Genomic DNA, 17,571 nt, shown 5'->3' on the forward strand with positions numbered 1-17,571 from the left:
TGGTGGTGAGGGGGTGTTACTGTTACATGAAAACAAATGGATGTATTATGAAGTCGAATACCAAATTGGCATTTATTTAAGGGGACTTCAAAGATATGTGTGTTTGCTGCCGGCTGCTTTGCACCATTCTCCCAGCTCCCTTGAGGATAGCATTCTGTCCCCATAGCATTGCAGGGCACTGGTGCTCTTCACAGAGCCTCTCCTGACCTTTACACAGGGCAGCCCACCCCCCCAGGGAGAAACGTTGAGAAAGACAGAAATGATGGGGAGGAATGGATGAGTGGCCCTTGTGTTCTTGTCTCATTCTGTACCCGTCACGTTTGGTCTCATCTCCACACTGACAACCAGGAGATAACGTAAAAGCAAAGGGCAGAAATGTATCATAAGGATGGCCATGGTGGGGGAGGGTGTCATGGTCAGGAATGCAGCCCAGCCCCAGAGGATCTGGAATGGGGCCCTGGAAAAATGCTGGCACCTGCATTCTCTCTCTGCATCTCTGGACTCCACTTCTTTCTCAATATCTCTTTACTCTCTCACTCTGTGGACCAGCACCTCTCTCCCCTCTCTGGCCCATGTGGGGTACTGGGGCTACCCTACAGCCCCGAAGTTTCCATGTCACACTAGGAGCCAAACTGAGAGCTGGACGTGACTCTTTCCGTCCTAATTCTGCATGCCTAGAAGGACAAGTCGGAGCTCAGGGTTTGGTTAGGTGTCCATCCCTGTCTAATGGGCGGTTCTCCCCCGCCAGGGTGAGGGCAGAAGAATTGCTGGGGCAGCATTGTTCTGTATGAGCTTGTCCTCCAAAAGGGAACCTTTTCAAAAATGCCTCAGAGCACTTGCCAGCACGTGAAGGCTGTCATTACCCTACTAGAAGAAACGAGGAGAAATACATTGAAATGTCAGAGCTCAGGCAACGAAGAGCTGGCAGATGTGAGGGGTTTTTTGTTTTGTTTTGGGGTGGTTTTTTTTTTTTGCTTTTTTATGGGCTCGCTGCCATCCACCAACTGATACATTGGCCCTGGTCTTCCCCTCTTCTAGTGTTAGAACCAGGTGGTGCCTCTAGTCTAGGTCAAGGTGAAACAGTACAAACCTGGGGGTGGGGGAGGGGAGCACAGCGGGGCTGTGCATGGGGCAGGGTGAGAGGTTACCCAGAGGAAGGTCTGGAGGTACTCAGTACCAAAATGCTTCTTCTTTTTTTTTTTCTAAAGATTTTATTTTTTCCTTTTTCTCCCCAAAGCCCCCTGGTACATAGGTGTGTATGTTTAGTTGTGGGTCCTTCTTGTTGTGGCATGTGGGACGCCGCCTCAGCATGGCTTGTTGAGCGGTGCCATGTCCGCACCCAGGATCCGAACTGCGAAACCCTGGGCTGCCAAAGCGGAGCGCAAGAACTTAACCACTCAGCCACAGGGCAGACCACCCCAAAATGCTTCTATGCAGACCCCTTCGGAGCAAACCTAAGAGAGTGATAGAGAATTTACTACCTTGTGACTTTGCGGGGGAACTCGTTGTTACCAACAGGCTTTTCTTTCTTCTTTTTTGGTCTTGATATTAACATTGGTCAGATATTCTGGAATTTGGACTTTTTCCTGTTCAAGTAGGCTAACCGAAATGGTTAATTTTTTAATGAATCAAAAAAATGTCCCAGAATCATTGCTTCTCAGAAACGGAAAACAGCAGAAACCTGGAGGTTAGCCTGCCTGACCTCCAACAAGAGCGGGACTTCCTTCTGAGGAAAGCCCCATAGAAGTATCCCAGTCTCCGCTTGGATGCTTCCCGGAATGGAGAACTCATTCCTTTTGAGGAGGTCCATTCCCCCATCCATCCCGTCAAATCAACAGTGACTGTCAGAACTCAAAGACCGAGTCCCAGTCTTCCTCCCCGGGACCCCCAGACACCGGTCTGATATTTGCCATTGAGATGAGCAATTCTGAACTGTGCTGGAAACTAGCAAAGGAAACCCCAATGTGGTAATTTACATAACTTACCATCACCCATTTGTAGTAGTAACGAATTTTCCCCATGGCAGGCGGGCTGAGAACGTAAGCATGCCTTGATCCCCTTCCTCTCTCCTGGTATTTAAAGATGTAGGAAAGCTTGAAGATGCTCAGAACAGACTTGCTATCAAACAGCTCATCAAAGAGATTGGGAAGCCTCGAAATTACGGTTTAACGGATGAAGAAAAGGCAGAAGAGGAGCGGCGAGCTGCCGAGGAAAGCCTGGCCAGGGAGGCCATGCAGGAAGCGGAACGCGAACGCAAGGAAGCCTTGGAGATGGCAGAGAAGATTGCTCGCTGGGAGGAGTGGGTGAGTGCGCATGTGTGTGTGTGCATGTGTGTGTATGTGTGTGCATGTGGATGGGTAGTAGGGGGGGCCCTGCAGAGTCGTTTAAGCCAGTTGCACTTCTTATCTTGCTAATAGAGAAATGTCACAGAAATGCCCCAAACAAGTTTGTTTTGTTTTTCTGTTTTTGTTTGTTTTGTCATATGTACTACTTTTTTAAAGCTGCCCAGGGTCTTTTGCTTAGTATAAATAGTAATGATAACAATAACCAGCCACTGCCAGTAGTATTAATAACATGCACCCGTGTGAATGTGTCGCATCTGCTGCATGTCACCCTTGTGATTTTGCTTGATTTTCCTCGATTTACCCATCTACCCTGGGTGGTCAGCTTCATTCCATCCTCCTCATTCCCCAGATTCCTGAGTCTTCCCTATTTGCTTCCTAAAATAGCACTCAGATCCACCCAGAGGTCTCCACCTCTCCTGGTCAGGGGCAATGTTTCTTGCCGGAAATACGTGGTGCCTTCTCGCTGGTCTCCCCACCTCCACCCCTGTCCATCTCCAAGCTGTGTCTGTGCAGCTGCCAGGAGACCCTTCTAAAATACACATGGACCATGGCCAGTCTCCGTGTAAACTCTTCACAGGCTGTCCATCCCCGTTACAGCAAAGGCCCACTCCTTTCTGTGGCCCCCAAGGTCCTCTGTGACCTGCCTGCTTCTAGTATTTCCCAGTTTCAAATAATGCCCCAGTGCCCTTCTTTGCACCATCTGGGTGACCAACTTCCTCATTTGCTTCGAGTCTTGGTGAAAAGTCATCTTTCCAATAAGACCTTTCCTGGATATCGTGTTTCAAACTTCAGCCCCTGCCCCCTCCCTACAACGTGTCATATTCCCTTTTATACTTTTTAATTTCCCTCTTTGCCCTTATTCTATCTAATGTACTATATATTTTGTATATCTGTCTCATTTATTGTCTTTTCCCTGCACAGAATTTAAATTACATGAGGATAAGGATTTTTGTCTGTGTTTTTCTCTACTATATTTCTAAGGCCTAGAACAGTGCCTGGCATGTGATAGGCACCTAACAAATATTTGTGTAAGGAAAGAAGGAAGAAAGGAGGGAGGGAGAGAAGGAAGAAAGGAGGGAGGGAGAGAAGGAAGAAAAGAAGGAAGGGAGGGAGGAAGGAAGGCAGGCAGGAAGGGAGTCATCATGCACACATTTTGGAGTGCCTGATTATCTCCTTAGCGTGAATTTTTAAGGTTTGCTAGGTCAGACTAGACATGGTTTAATTTTTGACACACATTTCTAAACTGCCCTCCAGCGGGGATAAACCAGTTCACATCCTGTCTGACCGTGTGTTTCCCTACACCTCCTCCAACCCCGCTTTCTCCATTTTGCTCACAGAGGCCAATCTGATAACCAAAACCCATTTCGTCGTTTTAGTGTGCACTTCTCTGATCAGTAATTTAGCAACTTTTCCTGTGTTAGGTAGGCACTCATGTTTCTTCTTATGTTGCACGATTTCTCTGCCTGGGTTTCGGCTATGTGTCTTTTTCTTATGATTTTGTAAGAACAGCTCCTGATAAGGTCGTGTAATAGAAACAGGAATGGCCCCGGGAGACAACAGTCTGTCTCCCAGGCTATGTTGCTAGAGTCCAATTCTTGCTCGGCTCTCCGTGCAGGTATGTGGCCCTGCACAAGTCACTCCCTGTCTCAGTTTCTGCATCTGTAAAATGAAGATGATGCCAGTACCTGCTTCATAGAGTCACCGTGGTGATTAAAGAGCCAATATATGTAAAAATACCCAGACAGTGCCTGGCAAATAGTGTGTACTCCCATTATATCCTGGCTTTTTATAATATGTTGCAAATAGTTTTTCTCAACTCATCATTTATCTTTTAACATCATTTATGGTGGGTTTTTTTTGGCTATAAAAAGTTTTTTATTTATATGAAGTCAAATCCATCCATCTTTTTCCCATTTTGATTTCTGGGTTTGGTTTCCCATTGCTGTCTTGCTGGGAAAAACCTCTTTTCTTTTCTTTTCTTTTTTTTCCCCTCGAAGCCCCAGCACATAGTCGTATATCCTAGGTGTAGGTCATTCTAGTTCTTCTGTGTGGGATGCCACCACAGCATGGCTTGATGAGCAGTGTGTAGGTCTACACCCGGGATCTGAACCGGCAAACCCCAGGCCACCGAAGCAGAGCATTCGAACTTATTCACTCGGCCATGGGGCTGGCCCCAAGACCTCTTTTCAAACAAATAATATCAGTTAGGACTCTTTATCTTGCAAGTGATAAAAAAAGCAAACTCAAAATGGCTTAGAATTAAAGAAAATGTATGGTTTCACATAACAGAAAAGTCCAGGGATAGAGCTGGCTTTAGGTGAGGCTTGATATAGTGGCTCAGATGGTGTCACCAAGGACCTGGGATCCTTCTTTCTGCTCTGCCTTCCATGTTGTCGTCATCCTTAGGATCTGCCCAATGTGCCCGTCATTAGCTAACGTCCATGGCCAGGAGGCAGGCTGGATTAATGACCTTAAGTCCCACCTAAACTGCTAGGCTGAGAAGGGAGATTTCTCAAAGGAAATCTGGAATTATTATTCCTGAGAGGGGGAGCCGTATGCTGAGCAAGGACTAGCACATGTCCACCAGACCAATACCTTCTAGACTTTCTATTAGCACTTCTCTTGTTCTCTCTTTTACTTTGCTTCATCTGGGCAGCTGGAAATTATTTTCATTGAAGAAGTGAGGTAGGGATCCAGTTTTATTATTTTCTAAATGACTAGGCAGTTGTTATAACACCATTTACATCTTTTCTTTGCTGACTGGAAGTGTCATCTTTGTTGCGACATGGTGCACATTTAGAGCAGTCTCTGGTTCTAATGCACTCTGGGGTGAGTCGTGTGAAAGTGTTCGCTCCTTTCTGACTGTCTGTTTACCCCCTCCCCCAAATGTCCTGTTTATAGAACAGACGACTAGAGGAAGTGAAAAGAGAAGAAAGAGAATTACTGGAGGCCCAGTCTATTCCCCTGAGGAATTATTTAATGACCTACGTTATGCCAACGCTTATGCAGGGTCTGAATGAGTGTTGTAAGGTCAGACCGGATGATCCCATTGATTTCCTGGTAAGAGATTTAAGTTTTGGGTTTTTAAAAAAATATCAATTTGAAAATAAAATGTGGAAAGCCAGTTGAGATAGAGAAATTGCGTGTCTGGTTATCTGGGAAATAGCCTCTAACACCTTCACAGTTTATAATAAGGTTTTTCATTACTCATTTGAAAGTAAAAGATTCATGTATTTCATTTTTAAATTGTAAACATTAATAGTACAAATATATGACTAATAAATATCTTATAGTATCTTCTAAATTATTGACTTGGCTTTTCTCCTTTCTCTCGATTACAGGCTGAGTATCTCTTCAGGAACAATCCTGAAACGCAGTGAAACTTGAAAGATCTGATGTCACTTCACAGAGCTCGAGATGAGTTTAACGTTGTAATCCGAAAAATTGCTTTAAAAAAGTGTTTTTTCAGTTTTTGGAAAATTCTTTTTTTCTTCCCACAAATAAATATTTTATTAAGTAGAATCATTATAAAAAGCTCAATGGCAATGGGTCACTAATTCATTAAAACTATATTTGAAAGGTAAATTGATAACGTATTTGTGCGTAGCTCATGGCACGAATATTGATTTAATGTTTCATTCTTAGTCTAAGTATTCTGTACACTAATGTTTATAATAATTTAATTTGTAGCATGAAGAAAATCAGACTATATATTATTCTAGCATGTCGGCTGATGAATTTATGCGATTTGTTATGTCCCCAATACCAATGGTGTTAGAAATGGAAAGAAATTAGAGCAGTTGATGCTTTCTGAGTCACGTTAAGTCAGATTGCTTTTTGAGTCCAGGGTCAGTATGCCAGTCAATGAGTCAGGGAGAATTGCAAAGCTCTTCGTAGAAAAATTCATGTAACAGGACGAATAATTCTCATATTTGTGATAATTGGAAAGTCGCTGAATATTTTCCACAAACTAACTTTACAATCTAAGCATAAGCAGTCAATCCCTATGGTCTTTCCCAGCTCCAAAAATCCCACAATTCCCAGAATTACACGGAATGAGAAATTAGTTTAGGTTTATTTTAATGGCATATATATTTCATCCCTTTAAATAATGTAATCTGAATATAATTGCACTATTTTTTTTATTGTGGCAAAATACGCGCAGCAGAAATTTACCATTGCAACCATTTTAAAGCACTGAGTACATTCATGATGTTGTCCACGCCTCACCTCTATCTAGCTCCGGAACTCTTTCATCACCCCAAATGGAAACCCTGCACCCATTAAGCAGTTACTCCCCGTTATCCTTGTCCCCAAAGCTCCCAGCAGTCACTAATCTGCTTTCTGTGTCTATGGATTTGTCTATTCCGGATATTTTCTGTAAGTGTGATCATATGATATGTGGCCTTTTGTGTCTGGCTCCTTTGACTTCGTGTGTTTGCCGGGTCCATTCATGTTGTAGCATGTGTCAGTACTACTTCCTTGCTCTTTTTGGCCGAATCATATTGCGTTGTATGGATAGACCACACTTTGTTTAATCATTCATTTGTTGATGGCAATTTGGGTTGTTTCCGCCTTTTAGCTATTGTGAATAGAGCTGTTATGACCATTTGTTTCCAAGTTCTTGTCTGAACCCCTGTGGTCACTTCTTTTGGGTAGGTGCCTAGGAGTGGAAATGCTGTCATATGGTAATTCTATGTTTAACATGTTGGGAACTGCGAAACTGTCTTCCATAGTGGCTGTGTCATTTTACATTCCCATCAGCAATGTATGAGGATTCCAATTTCTCTGCGTCTTTGCCAACACTTAGTGTTTTGTGTGCGTGTGTGTGTGTTTGATGGTGATGCTAGTGGGTGTGAAGTGGTATTACATTGTGACTGGGCATCTTTTCATATGCTTGCTGGCCATTTATATGTCTTCTTTGGAGAAATCTATATTCCAGTCCTTTGCTTACTTTTTATTTGGGTTGTTTGTCTTTTTGATATTGAATTGTAAACATTCTTTTTATATTCTGGATATAAGACCTTTATCAGAAAAACGATTTGCAAGTATTTTCTCCCATTCTGTGGCTTGTCTTTTTACTCTCTTGATAGTGTCTAATGCACAAAAGCTTTTAATTTTGATAAAGTCCAATTTACCTATGTCTTCTTTTGCTTTACTGCACTATTTTTGACCCTTCTATTTTAACTGAAAATACTAAATAAAGTGAATACATTTTCAACACTTTGAAGTCATTAGTCTTTATAATAGTTATCTCTTCATGCCTTCACGATGTTTACATTTCATGACCTTGCTTCTTTGTTCACTGAGAAAACTCAAGCAATCAAAAGAGAACTTCTTCATCCTCCCACTGCAAACCTACCTCTGCTTTCCCTTCGGCGACAGAGGAGAACGGTCCGTACTCCCATCTGAGATCAACTCCCGACCTGTGCCCTGGATCCCATCCCTTATCACATAATCCAATTCTGCTTCTATAATTGTCCCCTCTCTTCTGGATCACCACCCTTAGCTTCAAACTTGATGTATTAGCTCCCATACTTCAAAATAAAATGAGACAAAAACCAATTAAAATGCAAAAACCTTCCTAGACCTCCTCATCCGCCTCCAGCCATGGTCCCAATATTCTGGTCCCCTTTAGAGCAAGGTTACCAAGGACCTCCACATTGCCAGATCCAATGTCAGTTCTCAGGCCTCATCTTACTTGGCCTCTCTGATCAGCTGACGCATTTTATTGTTTCCTCCTTGAAACCCTCTCTCCCCTCCACCTGAATGTCTAATAGGCTCCTCAATCTTTAGCACGGCCAATCCCGTTCCTGATCACTCTCCTCCCACCCTTCCACCTGCTGCTCTCCAATCTTCCCATCTCAGGTACTGGCAACTCCATCCTTCCGGTTTCTCAGGCCCAAAACCTTGGGAGCATCCCTGACTCTTTTCTTTTTCTCTTACCCCATATTCAGTTCGTCAGTGCATCATAATGGCCCAACTTCCAAAACATATCCTGCGTCTGTCTGCTTCGCACCCCTCCACCACTACTATCCTGGCCCAAGACACCAGCATTTCCTACCTGGATTGCTGCTGTCGCCTTGTCACTTAGCCTGCTCCTTTCTGTGACTACTACTCTCAACATATCAACAGGAGAATTTTCTTTAAACAGAAGCCAGACCTGCCAAAAGCCCTCCAAAGCTTTCCCGTCCCACATAGAGTGAAAGGCAAAGTCCTGACGCGGGCGTTGGAGGCCCAGTGCAGTCTGACCCCTCATGACCTCACTGCTCCCCTCGCTTCACTCTTCATTGCCAAGTACACTCTGTTTGGGGGCCTTTGCCTGGAATATGCCACCCACACATATCCACGTGGCTCTATCTTACTTTATCCATGGCTCAAATATCACCTCCCCCAAGAGGCCTCCCCAGGTGGTCCTCTCCATGACACTGCACTGTGTTCCTTTTTTTTAAAGATTTTATTTTATTTTATTTTATTTCCTTTTTCTCCCCAAAGCCTCCCGGTACATAGTTGTATATTCTTCGTTGTGGGTCCTTCTAGCTGTGGTATGTGGGACGCTGCCTCAGCGTGGTTTGATGAGCAGTGCCATGTCCGCGCCCAGGATTCGAACCAACGAAACACTGGGCCGCCTGCAGCGGAGCACGCGAACTTAACCACTCGGCCATGGGGCCAGCCCCTGCACTGTGTTCATTTGCTCTGCTCACACTTGACATCATTTAATATGGCTATGTGTTTATTGTCTGTCTCCCTCGCTAAAATGTAAGCTCCATGAAGACAGGGATTTTTTTTTTTTTTCTGTATCTCTACAGACTGAAAAAGAGCATAGCCCATGGTAGAAGTGCAATAAATATTAGTGAATGAAAGCTACTTAGCTGAAATTTTGTTACACAGCTATGTTTGTTCGTTTTTTTTTTAATGACTAATTCAAATCTCCAGTCATTCAACAAAGTCCATAATGTATTTACATCTCTGTATGGCTGTGATGGGACACTTAATAACTCCAGGGGTCACCAAGATGCTTCACTAAGTGGTATTCATTTTGGCAAGTTCGCTATGGAGTCTAGCCCTCAGCCATGCAAATTAAGAAGCGTGATCTCAGCAGCGTCTAAGGACAGATAAGGCCCTGGGATGCTGACTTGTCTTAACGAATCTCCTGAGAGACCAGTGGAGAGACAGAGTAGCCATTTGTTTACGATGAGAAACACGATTGTTGAGTGAGCAGATCCTTGCAGCCACTCCACCAGGACACGCTCTTCTTGGAAGCAGGTTATGTGAGAAGCCAAGTGCTCAGTGAATGTAAAACCAGGACAAGGCATTAGCCTCAGCCAGCTTGATATAGCCATCGCTGCTCTCCTGGCCGCCTGCTCTGGTCCTTCCTGACAAGGTGCACTTTCCCAGACATTGGGATGGGCAGTGACAGTTTTTACCTCTGTGACTCTCCTGGACACAGTCTCTCTTCAGATAGATTAATACATTCGCTCTTTAAGGTCTTCAGAGGTTAGGAGGCATTTCCTCTCTTTAAGGTGACTTTTCATATTTTTGGTTTAATCTGTTAAGTGTCATTTTACTGTTAAGCTCTCTGAAAGCAATTTCTACTCCGCAAATCTGAGTAGGCCAGTCACATATAAGCATCCTCTCTATATACCTATAATTTGGATAGACATATTATTATATATACCTATATTTTGGATAAATATATTCCTATATTACATAAAAAAGCTGGTATCATTTACAAGAAAATAGCTAGGGACAATCTAAGAAAGACGTGTAAGACCTCTACACTGAAAATTACAGAACACTGCTGATAGTAATCAAAAATGAAATAAATGGAGAGATATACCGTATTAATGGCTTGTAAAGCTCAATATTGTTAATACTTGCATTCTGCCCCAACATGAGTGGTAGAGTCAGTGCAATCCCAATCAAAATCCCAGTGTATTTCTTTTCTTTCTCTCTTTCTCTCTTTTTCTTTTTGGTAGAAATTAATCATCTGATTCTGAAATCTATATGATAATGCAAAGGACCTAGAATAGTCCAGACGACCTGGAAGAACAACAAACCTGGGGGACTTCACTCTCCAGATATCAAGACTTATCATAAAGCTACGGCAATTCAGACAGACACATAGGGGCCGGCCCTGTGGCCGAGTGGTTAAGTTCGCACGCTCCGCTTCGGCGGCCCAGGGTTTCCTGGTTCGGATCCTGGGTGCGGACATGGCACTGCTGATCAGGCCGTGCTGAGGCAGTGTCCCACATGCCACAACTAGAAGGACCCACAACTAAAATATTCAACTATGTACTGGGGGGATTTGGGGAGAAAATGCAGGAAGACAAAAAGATTGGCGACAGTTGTTAGCTCAGGTGTCAATCTGTAAAAAAAAAGACAGACATATAAATTAATGCAACAGAACAAAGATTCCAGAAACAAATCTACATATTTACAATCACTTGATTTACAACAAAGGCATCATTGCAATTGAATGAGGAAAGTATGGTCTTTTCAATAAATGATGCAGGGGCCAGCCTGGTGGCACAGCTGTTAAGTTCCCATGTTCCACTTGAGCAGCCAGGGGTTTGCCGGTTTGGATCCTGGGTGTGGACATGGCACTGCTTGGCATGCCATGCTGTGGTAGGCGTCCCACATATAAAGTAGAGGAAGATGGGCATGGATGTTAGCTCGGGGCCAGTCTTCCTCAGCAAAAAATAAAAATAAGAAAGAGGAGGATTGGCAGCAATTAGCTCAGAGCTAATCTCCCTCAAAAAAAAAAATGATGCAGGTTAGTTGAAGATCCTTATATTAAAAACAAACAGAGGCCAGCCCTGTGGCCTAGTGGTTAAGGTCAGTGCACTTGCTTCAGCGACCCAGGTTCAGTTCCTGGGTGTGGACCTACACCACTCACTGGCAGCCACGCTGTGGCAGCAACCCACACACAAAATAGAGGAAGACTGACACAGATAGTAGCTCAGGGCAAATCTTCCTCAGTAAACAAACAAACAAATAAGACACTAAAACACCCTTGACCTCTACTTCACACTATATGCAAAATTATTCTGAGATAGATCATAGATCTAAATGTGAAAGTCAAAATAATAAAGCTTCCATACTATAAAACATAAGAGGAATTCTCCTGGGCTGGGCAAAGATTTCTCAAGACAACATTAAAAGAGTGAAAAGGCAAGCCTCAGAATGAGGAAGATATTTGCAACACAAAAATATGACAGAGGACTTGGACTCAGAATATATTAAAAATTCCTCCAAGACAGTAAGACTGACAACCCAATTCAAAACTGGGCAGAAGACCTGAGTAACCAGATGTGTACATAGATAAAGATTCATACTGCTCAGTAGAGTTACAGAGATGGTGGACAAGCCCAAAGGCTTTAATATTTGTACACTTTACTGTGTAAGTTGTACTTTAATAACCTTTTAAGAAGAAGCTGGAGGGCCGGCCCGGTGGCATGGTGGTGAAGTTTGTGCACTCTGCTTTGGTGTCCGGGGTTCACAGGTTCTGATCCCCTGTGCAGATCTACACACCACTCATCAAACCATGCTGTGGCAGTGTCCCACATACAAAATAGAGGAAGATTGGCACCGATGTTAGCTCAGGGCCAATCTTCATCAACAAAGAAAAAAAAACGAAGCTGGTACTCTACTTTAAAAAATAATAAAGGATACCACTTGTCCTTTTTCTTTTTTTGAGGAAGATTAGCCCTGAGCTAACTGCTGCCAATCCTCCTCTTTTTGCTGAGGAAGACTGGCCCCCTGAGCTAATATCCGTGCCCATCTTCCTCTACTTTCTATGTGGGACGCCTATCATAGCATGGCTTGCCAAGCGGTGCTATGTCCGTACGTGGGATCGGAACCGGCGAACCCCGGGCCGCTGAAGTGGAACGTGCACACTTAACTGCTGCACCACAGGGGTGGCCCAGCACATGTCCTTAAAATTAAAAAAAACGCTCAAAAAAAACTCCATAAAATGTAGACTTGTTCATGGCCATGGAGTTCCTTAGATCCACTTCAGGAAAGAAAAATACAATTTGAATTCCCATTAGAAAAAGTTAGAGTCTTTTATATCTAAAAAAATGATCTTAATCAAAATGCCATCCAAATTCTTTCTTTAGAGTCTCTTTGGGTGTGGCACAATATTAAGCATTATACAAAGTAACTTTAGTTGATATGGCAGGCAGACTCTAAGATGGCCCCCAAGATCTCTGCCTGCTGGTGTTCATGCCTTTGTGTAATCTCTACCCTTCGAGCATGAGTCGAACCTGTGATTTGCTTCCATCCAGGGGAACACAGTGAAGCTTAGGTTGTACAAGACTGTGAATGAGATCATGCTAGCAGACCCCATGGCCTCTCAACTGACGTGCTTTGATAGAGCAAGCTGCCATGTTGGAGAGGCCCACGTGGCCAGGAACTGAGAGGGGCCTCACCAAACAGCCAGCCAGACACTGACACCTTCAATCCAACAGCTTCAAAAAACTGAATCCTGTCAACAATTTTACACAAGTGTGCAAGTGGATTCTTCCCAGTGGAACCTTCGAATGAGACCCCAGCCCTGTCTGACATCCTGAATGCAGCTTGTTGACAGACCCTGAAGCAGAGGACCCAGCTAAGCCATATCCAAATTTCTGACCCACAGAAATTATTTGATAATAAATATGTGTTTTTAAGTAGCTTAAAGTTTACGGCAAATTGTTACACAGCAGTAGATAACTAATATAAATGAATAGGCATCCTTACCTTCCAGGAGTTAATCTGAGATGATCCTTTTATGGACTGAATGCTTGTATGTCCCAGAATTTACGGGACATATCTAAGTTGTCTTTAAAGAATCAGAAACCACTTAAGTCTCTAAGTGCCAGTATAGGCCAGGCACTGTTAGGTGCTTTGGGTTTAGAGTGGTATGAACAATATAGTCACTGTCCCTACCTTCATGGAGCTCAGTGAGGATGATAGAATGAATAATAATATTAAAAATTAACAGGGAAGTTCTGATTATGTGATAAGGACTACAATGCAAATAAATACAGTTTAGATACGGTGGTCTGGGAAGGCCTCTATGAGGCAGTGATAGTGAGCTTTGACAGACCGAGGATGAGCCAGGCTTCAGAAGAACTAGGGTGGCACTGCAGACGGGGACAAGTTTGGGGGCTCTGAGCTGGAAAGGAGTTCAGCATGTTTAAGGAAAGGAAGAGAGGCCAGTAGGGTTGAAGCACAGCCGAGAGAGGGGAAGAGTCTGAGATGAAGTTGGAGAGAAAATCAAGAGCCAGATCATGCACGGCCTTGTCAGCCAGTGTCAAGTTTGGTTTTAGTCTAAGAGCAACGGGAAGCCCTTAAACTGGGTTTATGCAGGGGGGTGATAAAATCTAGAGCAAGTTCCACAAGTCTAGCTGCTGTACATGGAGAATGGACTGGAGAAAAGCAGGAATGGTAGCGGGAGAGGAGTACCAGGCTACTGCAATGGTCTAAGCTAGAGAAGACAGTGGCTAAGATTAGGGTGGGAGCAGAGGAGATAGAAGGGGATGGAATCAGTAGGACTTGATAATACATTGGATTTGGGTAGTGAGGGCAAGGAAGGAATCGAGGACACTGACTTCTTGTTTTGGCTTGAGCCTGGAAGATGGCTGTGTTGTTGCCCGAGAGGCAGAGACTAGAGGAGGCACAGGTGCTAGCCAGTTCTAATCAACACGCTATCGTGGTTCCTTCTTTCATGTAAATGGCAGAAGACACAGCCTGCAAAACACAAACTAACAAACATCTGAAAGGGGAATGTACTGAAAAAGGGGAATTTGCTGTACTGTAAAAGTACAGTAGTCATTAGCTGAAAGAGCTTATGTAATTTTTACTTTAGTGACTCAGAAACCCGGTTTTCGATGAAAATTTTTAAAAAGTACGCACCACTAATAGGCAAATGAATCATTGCAGTTTATTATTGGGATAAAAATCTCTATCACACAGCATCTCCAATTATCACCTCCTAAATGACACTGAAACACAATCCAGGTAGTTCCCAAAACATGAAGAGGTTCTGCTCTCAAAAATACTTTTGTGCATTTTTTTATTTGAGTGCACTGCGGATCTAAGAGAACCATTTTAGGAATTCTTCCCACTATGACATTGTATAGACAATGCAACATGAATGGTACTTAAGATAGCAGGAGAAAGCATCTTCCCCCTTCTCAGCAGCTGGTAGCAAATAGGCTGGGGTGGGGCAAGGGCTCAGAGAAGGGGCTGCAGCAGTGGAGACGGGCAGAGGCTGGAGGGAGTGGCCAGGGGCTCTGAGGACAAGCCAGGCAAGGCTAACAATACACATATTGTCTTAACCAGTACACTGGTAATTGGCGTTATCTCACTCTCCACTTTCCTTGGCTCAATTTATATCCTTAATTGGGTCCTGAATGTTGGGGGATATGTGAACACCTAGCTCATTACTCATTTGTGAAATGTGAGCAGGGTTAGATTGTAGTCGCTGGGAGTAGGTAAGGCCCTTCCAGAACTGAAACATGATTCCAAGACACACTTCTTGCCTTCAGAGTTTATAATCTCTATCTCCAGCCCTGACTTCTCTTCTCAGCTCCTGAAGCATGTGTTCAATTGCTCAATAGACATTTCTGAAAGTTCCACTGGCACTTCAAAATCAACCCATAGCAAACCACTCTCATGATCTCAACTGTTTACCCACTTAGCCTCCCGTTTCCTATTTTTGGTATTCCCATTTACTGGTATCTCCATCCATCTGTCACCCTCTCTACGTTTGAATCATCTTTGTCTTCTTCCTCTCCCTCCTCTCTCACATCCAGGATTAACTGTGTCTCCTGTACATCTCTCGAATTGGTCTCTTCTTTACTCCTTTATCGTAAGCTCTATTGTCTCTTCCCTGAACAATGGCAAGAGCAGTATCACCTATCCATAAAACCTCTCCCGGTTCAATTCATTCCCTTCCCTTTGGATGATCCTTCCAAAGACAGGAATGTAATCTCATTCCAGTTTTAAAACTTTCAATGGTTCCCCCATTCAGAAAAAGACAAAATCCAAATCTCTCAGGATGGCTTCAGGTCTTAGCTCAGAGGTCAGCTCCTCTGAGAGGCCTTGTCTGCCCATAATTGTCTGACCTCCCCCATAATTCTATCACCTGGTTTATTTTATTCCTGGTTCTTATCACAATCTGTAATTCCCTTGTCTGTTTATGGGCTTATTACCTGCCCCCCACCTCCCTAGAATGTAAGACCTAAGTGAGTCAGGGATCTCGACTGTATTTTTCATAGTGGAAAGTAACCCCCAGCTCAGCACAGTGCATGGCAGGTGCACAATAACCGATTTGTTGAATGAAGTCCCCTCATCAACTGCCTCTCACTTACCTTTCCAGCTTCATTTCCGCCACTCCCCACAATATACCGTGTGGTCTAGCTATTTCAAAAGTCTCCCTTTCTCCAAATAAACTGTAATTTGCACTTTTCTTTCTTCTTTTTTATTGTTCTACCTGTTACGCTCTTCTCCTCCTGTCCGCTTACTAAATCCTAACTTTTCTATCAGGACATTTCTAAAGTAAGCTCCTATGTGAAGTCTACCTTGACTCCATCCTCCTTTTGACCATCTTCCTGGTACCCAGCACATTCCAGGTACTAAATAAATATTCTTCAGTTGTGCTACCAGCTACCTCATTCCAGGGAAGGCTGAAACAAAAATGGTGTAAAGCATCTGTAGACTGAAAGCATGGGGGTTTAACGTCCCTCTCTCCTTCACTGCCTCCTGAGATGCCAGACGACAGCCACAAGCTCAAGAAGTTTCCATTCTTTAATTCGTAAAGTACATCATAAAGTACTATATTTACAGGCAAATTTTAAGACCATATTTTATTGATTATAATATTTGATATTTTATTGATTTCTCTGGATTTCAGGTTTTCAAACTTTCAAGGACAGGTCTGCTGCTAGGCCCCCAACCAAAGTCACCTTGATGACAAGAGGGTAAGGGAATCTGTATTAGAATTGAGAATCAAATACAAGTCTGTCTCTAGATCAGTGCTGTTCAAAAATGAGAGCCACATATATAATTTAAAATTTTCTAGTAGCCACATTTTAAAAAGTAAAAAGAGACAGGTGAAATCAATCTTCATATTTTCTTTAATGCGATATCCAAAACACAATATAAAAAACCACCAGTGAGTTATTTCACATTCTTTTGTTCATACTAACATCTCTGAAATCCGTGTGTATTTCGCACTTAACAGCACGTCTTAAATGGAGTAGCCTCATTTCAAGCGCTCAAAAGCCACGCGTGGCAAACGGCTACAGTATTGGACAACGCACGTTTAGACGTTCTGCTTTTTCCCATTGAGCCATTAGTTCTGGAACACTAGTCCCAACAGATGTTCTGTAAAAAAAGGGAAATCCTTTGCCAAGTTTCCTGAGGATCTACAAGTGCATAGTCGTGCCCCGGTACCCTCGGGGGATTGGTTCCAGGCCACCCCCGCGGATACCCAGATAGGCGGATGCTCAAGTCCCTTAGCCGCCCCTGGGTATCCTCATGAGCGGATACGGAGGCCGACTGTATTAATATATTTAAAGACTTTAGAACTTTAACTTTCCCATAGTTGTTTCTTTCCCACCCCTCCCCTCCATTAACCTTGTGTGGGACACTTCAGAACGTTCTAATTCGAAGAGCGAAGGAACATCCGAGTCTGTCTCGGGCACTGTTCCTCCAACTTGCGCTGGGGGTGGGGAGGCAGAATTCCAGGTCCCACCCAGGGATGGATCGGGGCTGCAAAAGACAGTCTCAGCGAAGCTGTGGCCGAAACAGCCTTTGCTAAAACGGTGACCGCCATCGAAGTTTCTACTGAAGGACAGCTTTACCAGTAAGTTCCTGCGCACCATTTGTTAGAGAAAAATTAGCTCGTGTTCAAGAATCCGCTGTCATCACAGTCCTACCCGGCAAATATATTCATTCAGCAAGTGTTTCTTGAGCGCCTGCGTACATACATTAGTGGACAAAAGAGCCGAGAAGCCCCGTCTCGGGAGACCAGCCCAGAGGGAAGGAGGGAGTCCTAACAACATCTCGGCGCCCCTGTACCAGGCGGTGCTAAGCATCCTTCCTGCACAATCGCATTAAACAGCCGCCGCAACCCCAGGAAGCAGGCAGAACCCTCCCTTTGTAGAAAAGTACCAAGAGATGGAGTAACTTGTTCCAACCCCAGGCGTCGACCCCAGCGGCCGGGTTCTGGGCC

The 17,571-nt window shown here is 43.8% G+C and overlaps 1 protein-coding gene and 1 long non-coding RNA gene across 3 annotated transcripts in view; one reads left to right on the forward strand and one right to left on the reverse strand.

The window, feature by feature from the left end:
- The window catches only part of AK7 (adenylate kinase 7), a 59,851-nt gene extending 53,972 nt beyond the window's left edge, over positions 1-5,879 (forward strand). The window contains exons 16-18 of one of the 2 annotated variants that reach the window (XM_023628350.2): positions 2,083-2,303; positions 5,247-5,405; positions 5,687-5,879. In XM_023628350.2, the coding sequence (XP_023484118.1) occupies positions 2,083-2,303; positions 5,247-5,405; positions 5,687-5,725 (419 nt within the window). In that variant the 3' untranslated portion in view covers positions 5,726-5,879. The remainder of the gene's footprint in view (positions 1-2,082; positions 2,304-5,246; positions 5,406-5,686) is intronic. The other variant, XM_023628351.2, reaches the window with a different exon arrangement.
- A 10,574-nt stretch (positions 5,880-16,453) lies between these two features.
- On the reverse strand, positions 16,454-17,497 carry LOC111770409 (uncharacterized). Its single transcript, XR_002803676.2, has 2 exons — positions 16,974-17,497; positions 16,454-16,721 (listed from the first exon to the last, which is right to left on the reverse strand). It is a non-coding gene; the product is annotated as an uncharacterized lncRNA (long non-coding RNA).
- Positions 17,498-17,571: the final 74 nt, after the last annotated feature.

The sequence above is a fragment of the Equus caballus genome, chromosome 24 (genome assembly GCF_041296265.1).
Source record: "Equus caballus isolate H_3958 breed thoroughbred chromosome 24, TB-T2T, whole genome shotgun sequence".
In the NCBI taxonomy this organism is placed as follows: Eukaryota; Metazoa; Chordata; class Mammalia; order Perissodactyla; family Equidae; genus Equus; species Equus caballus.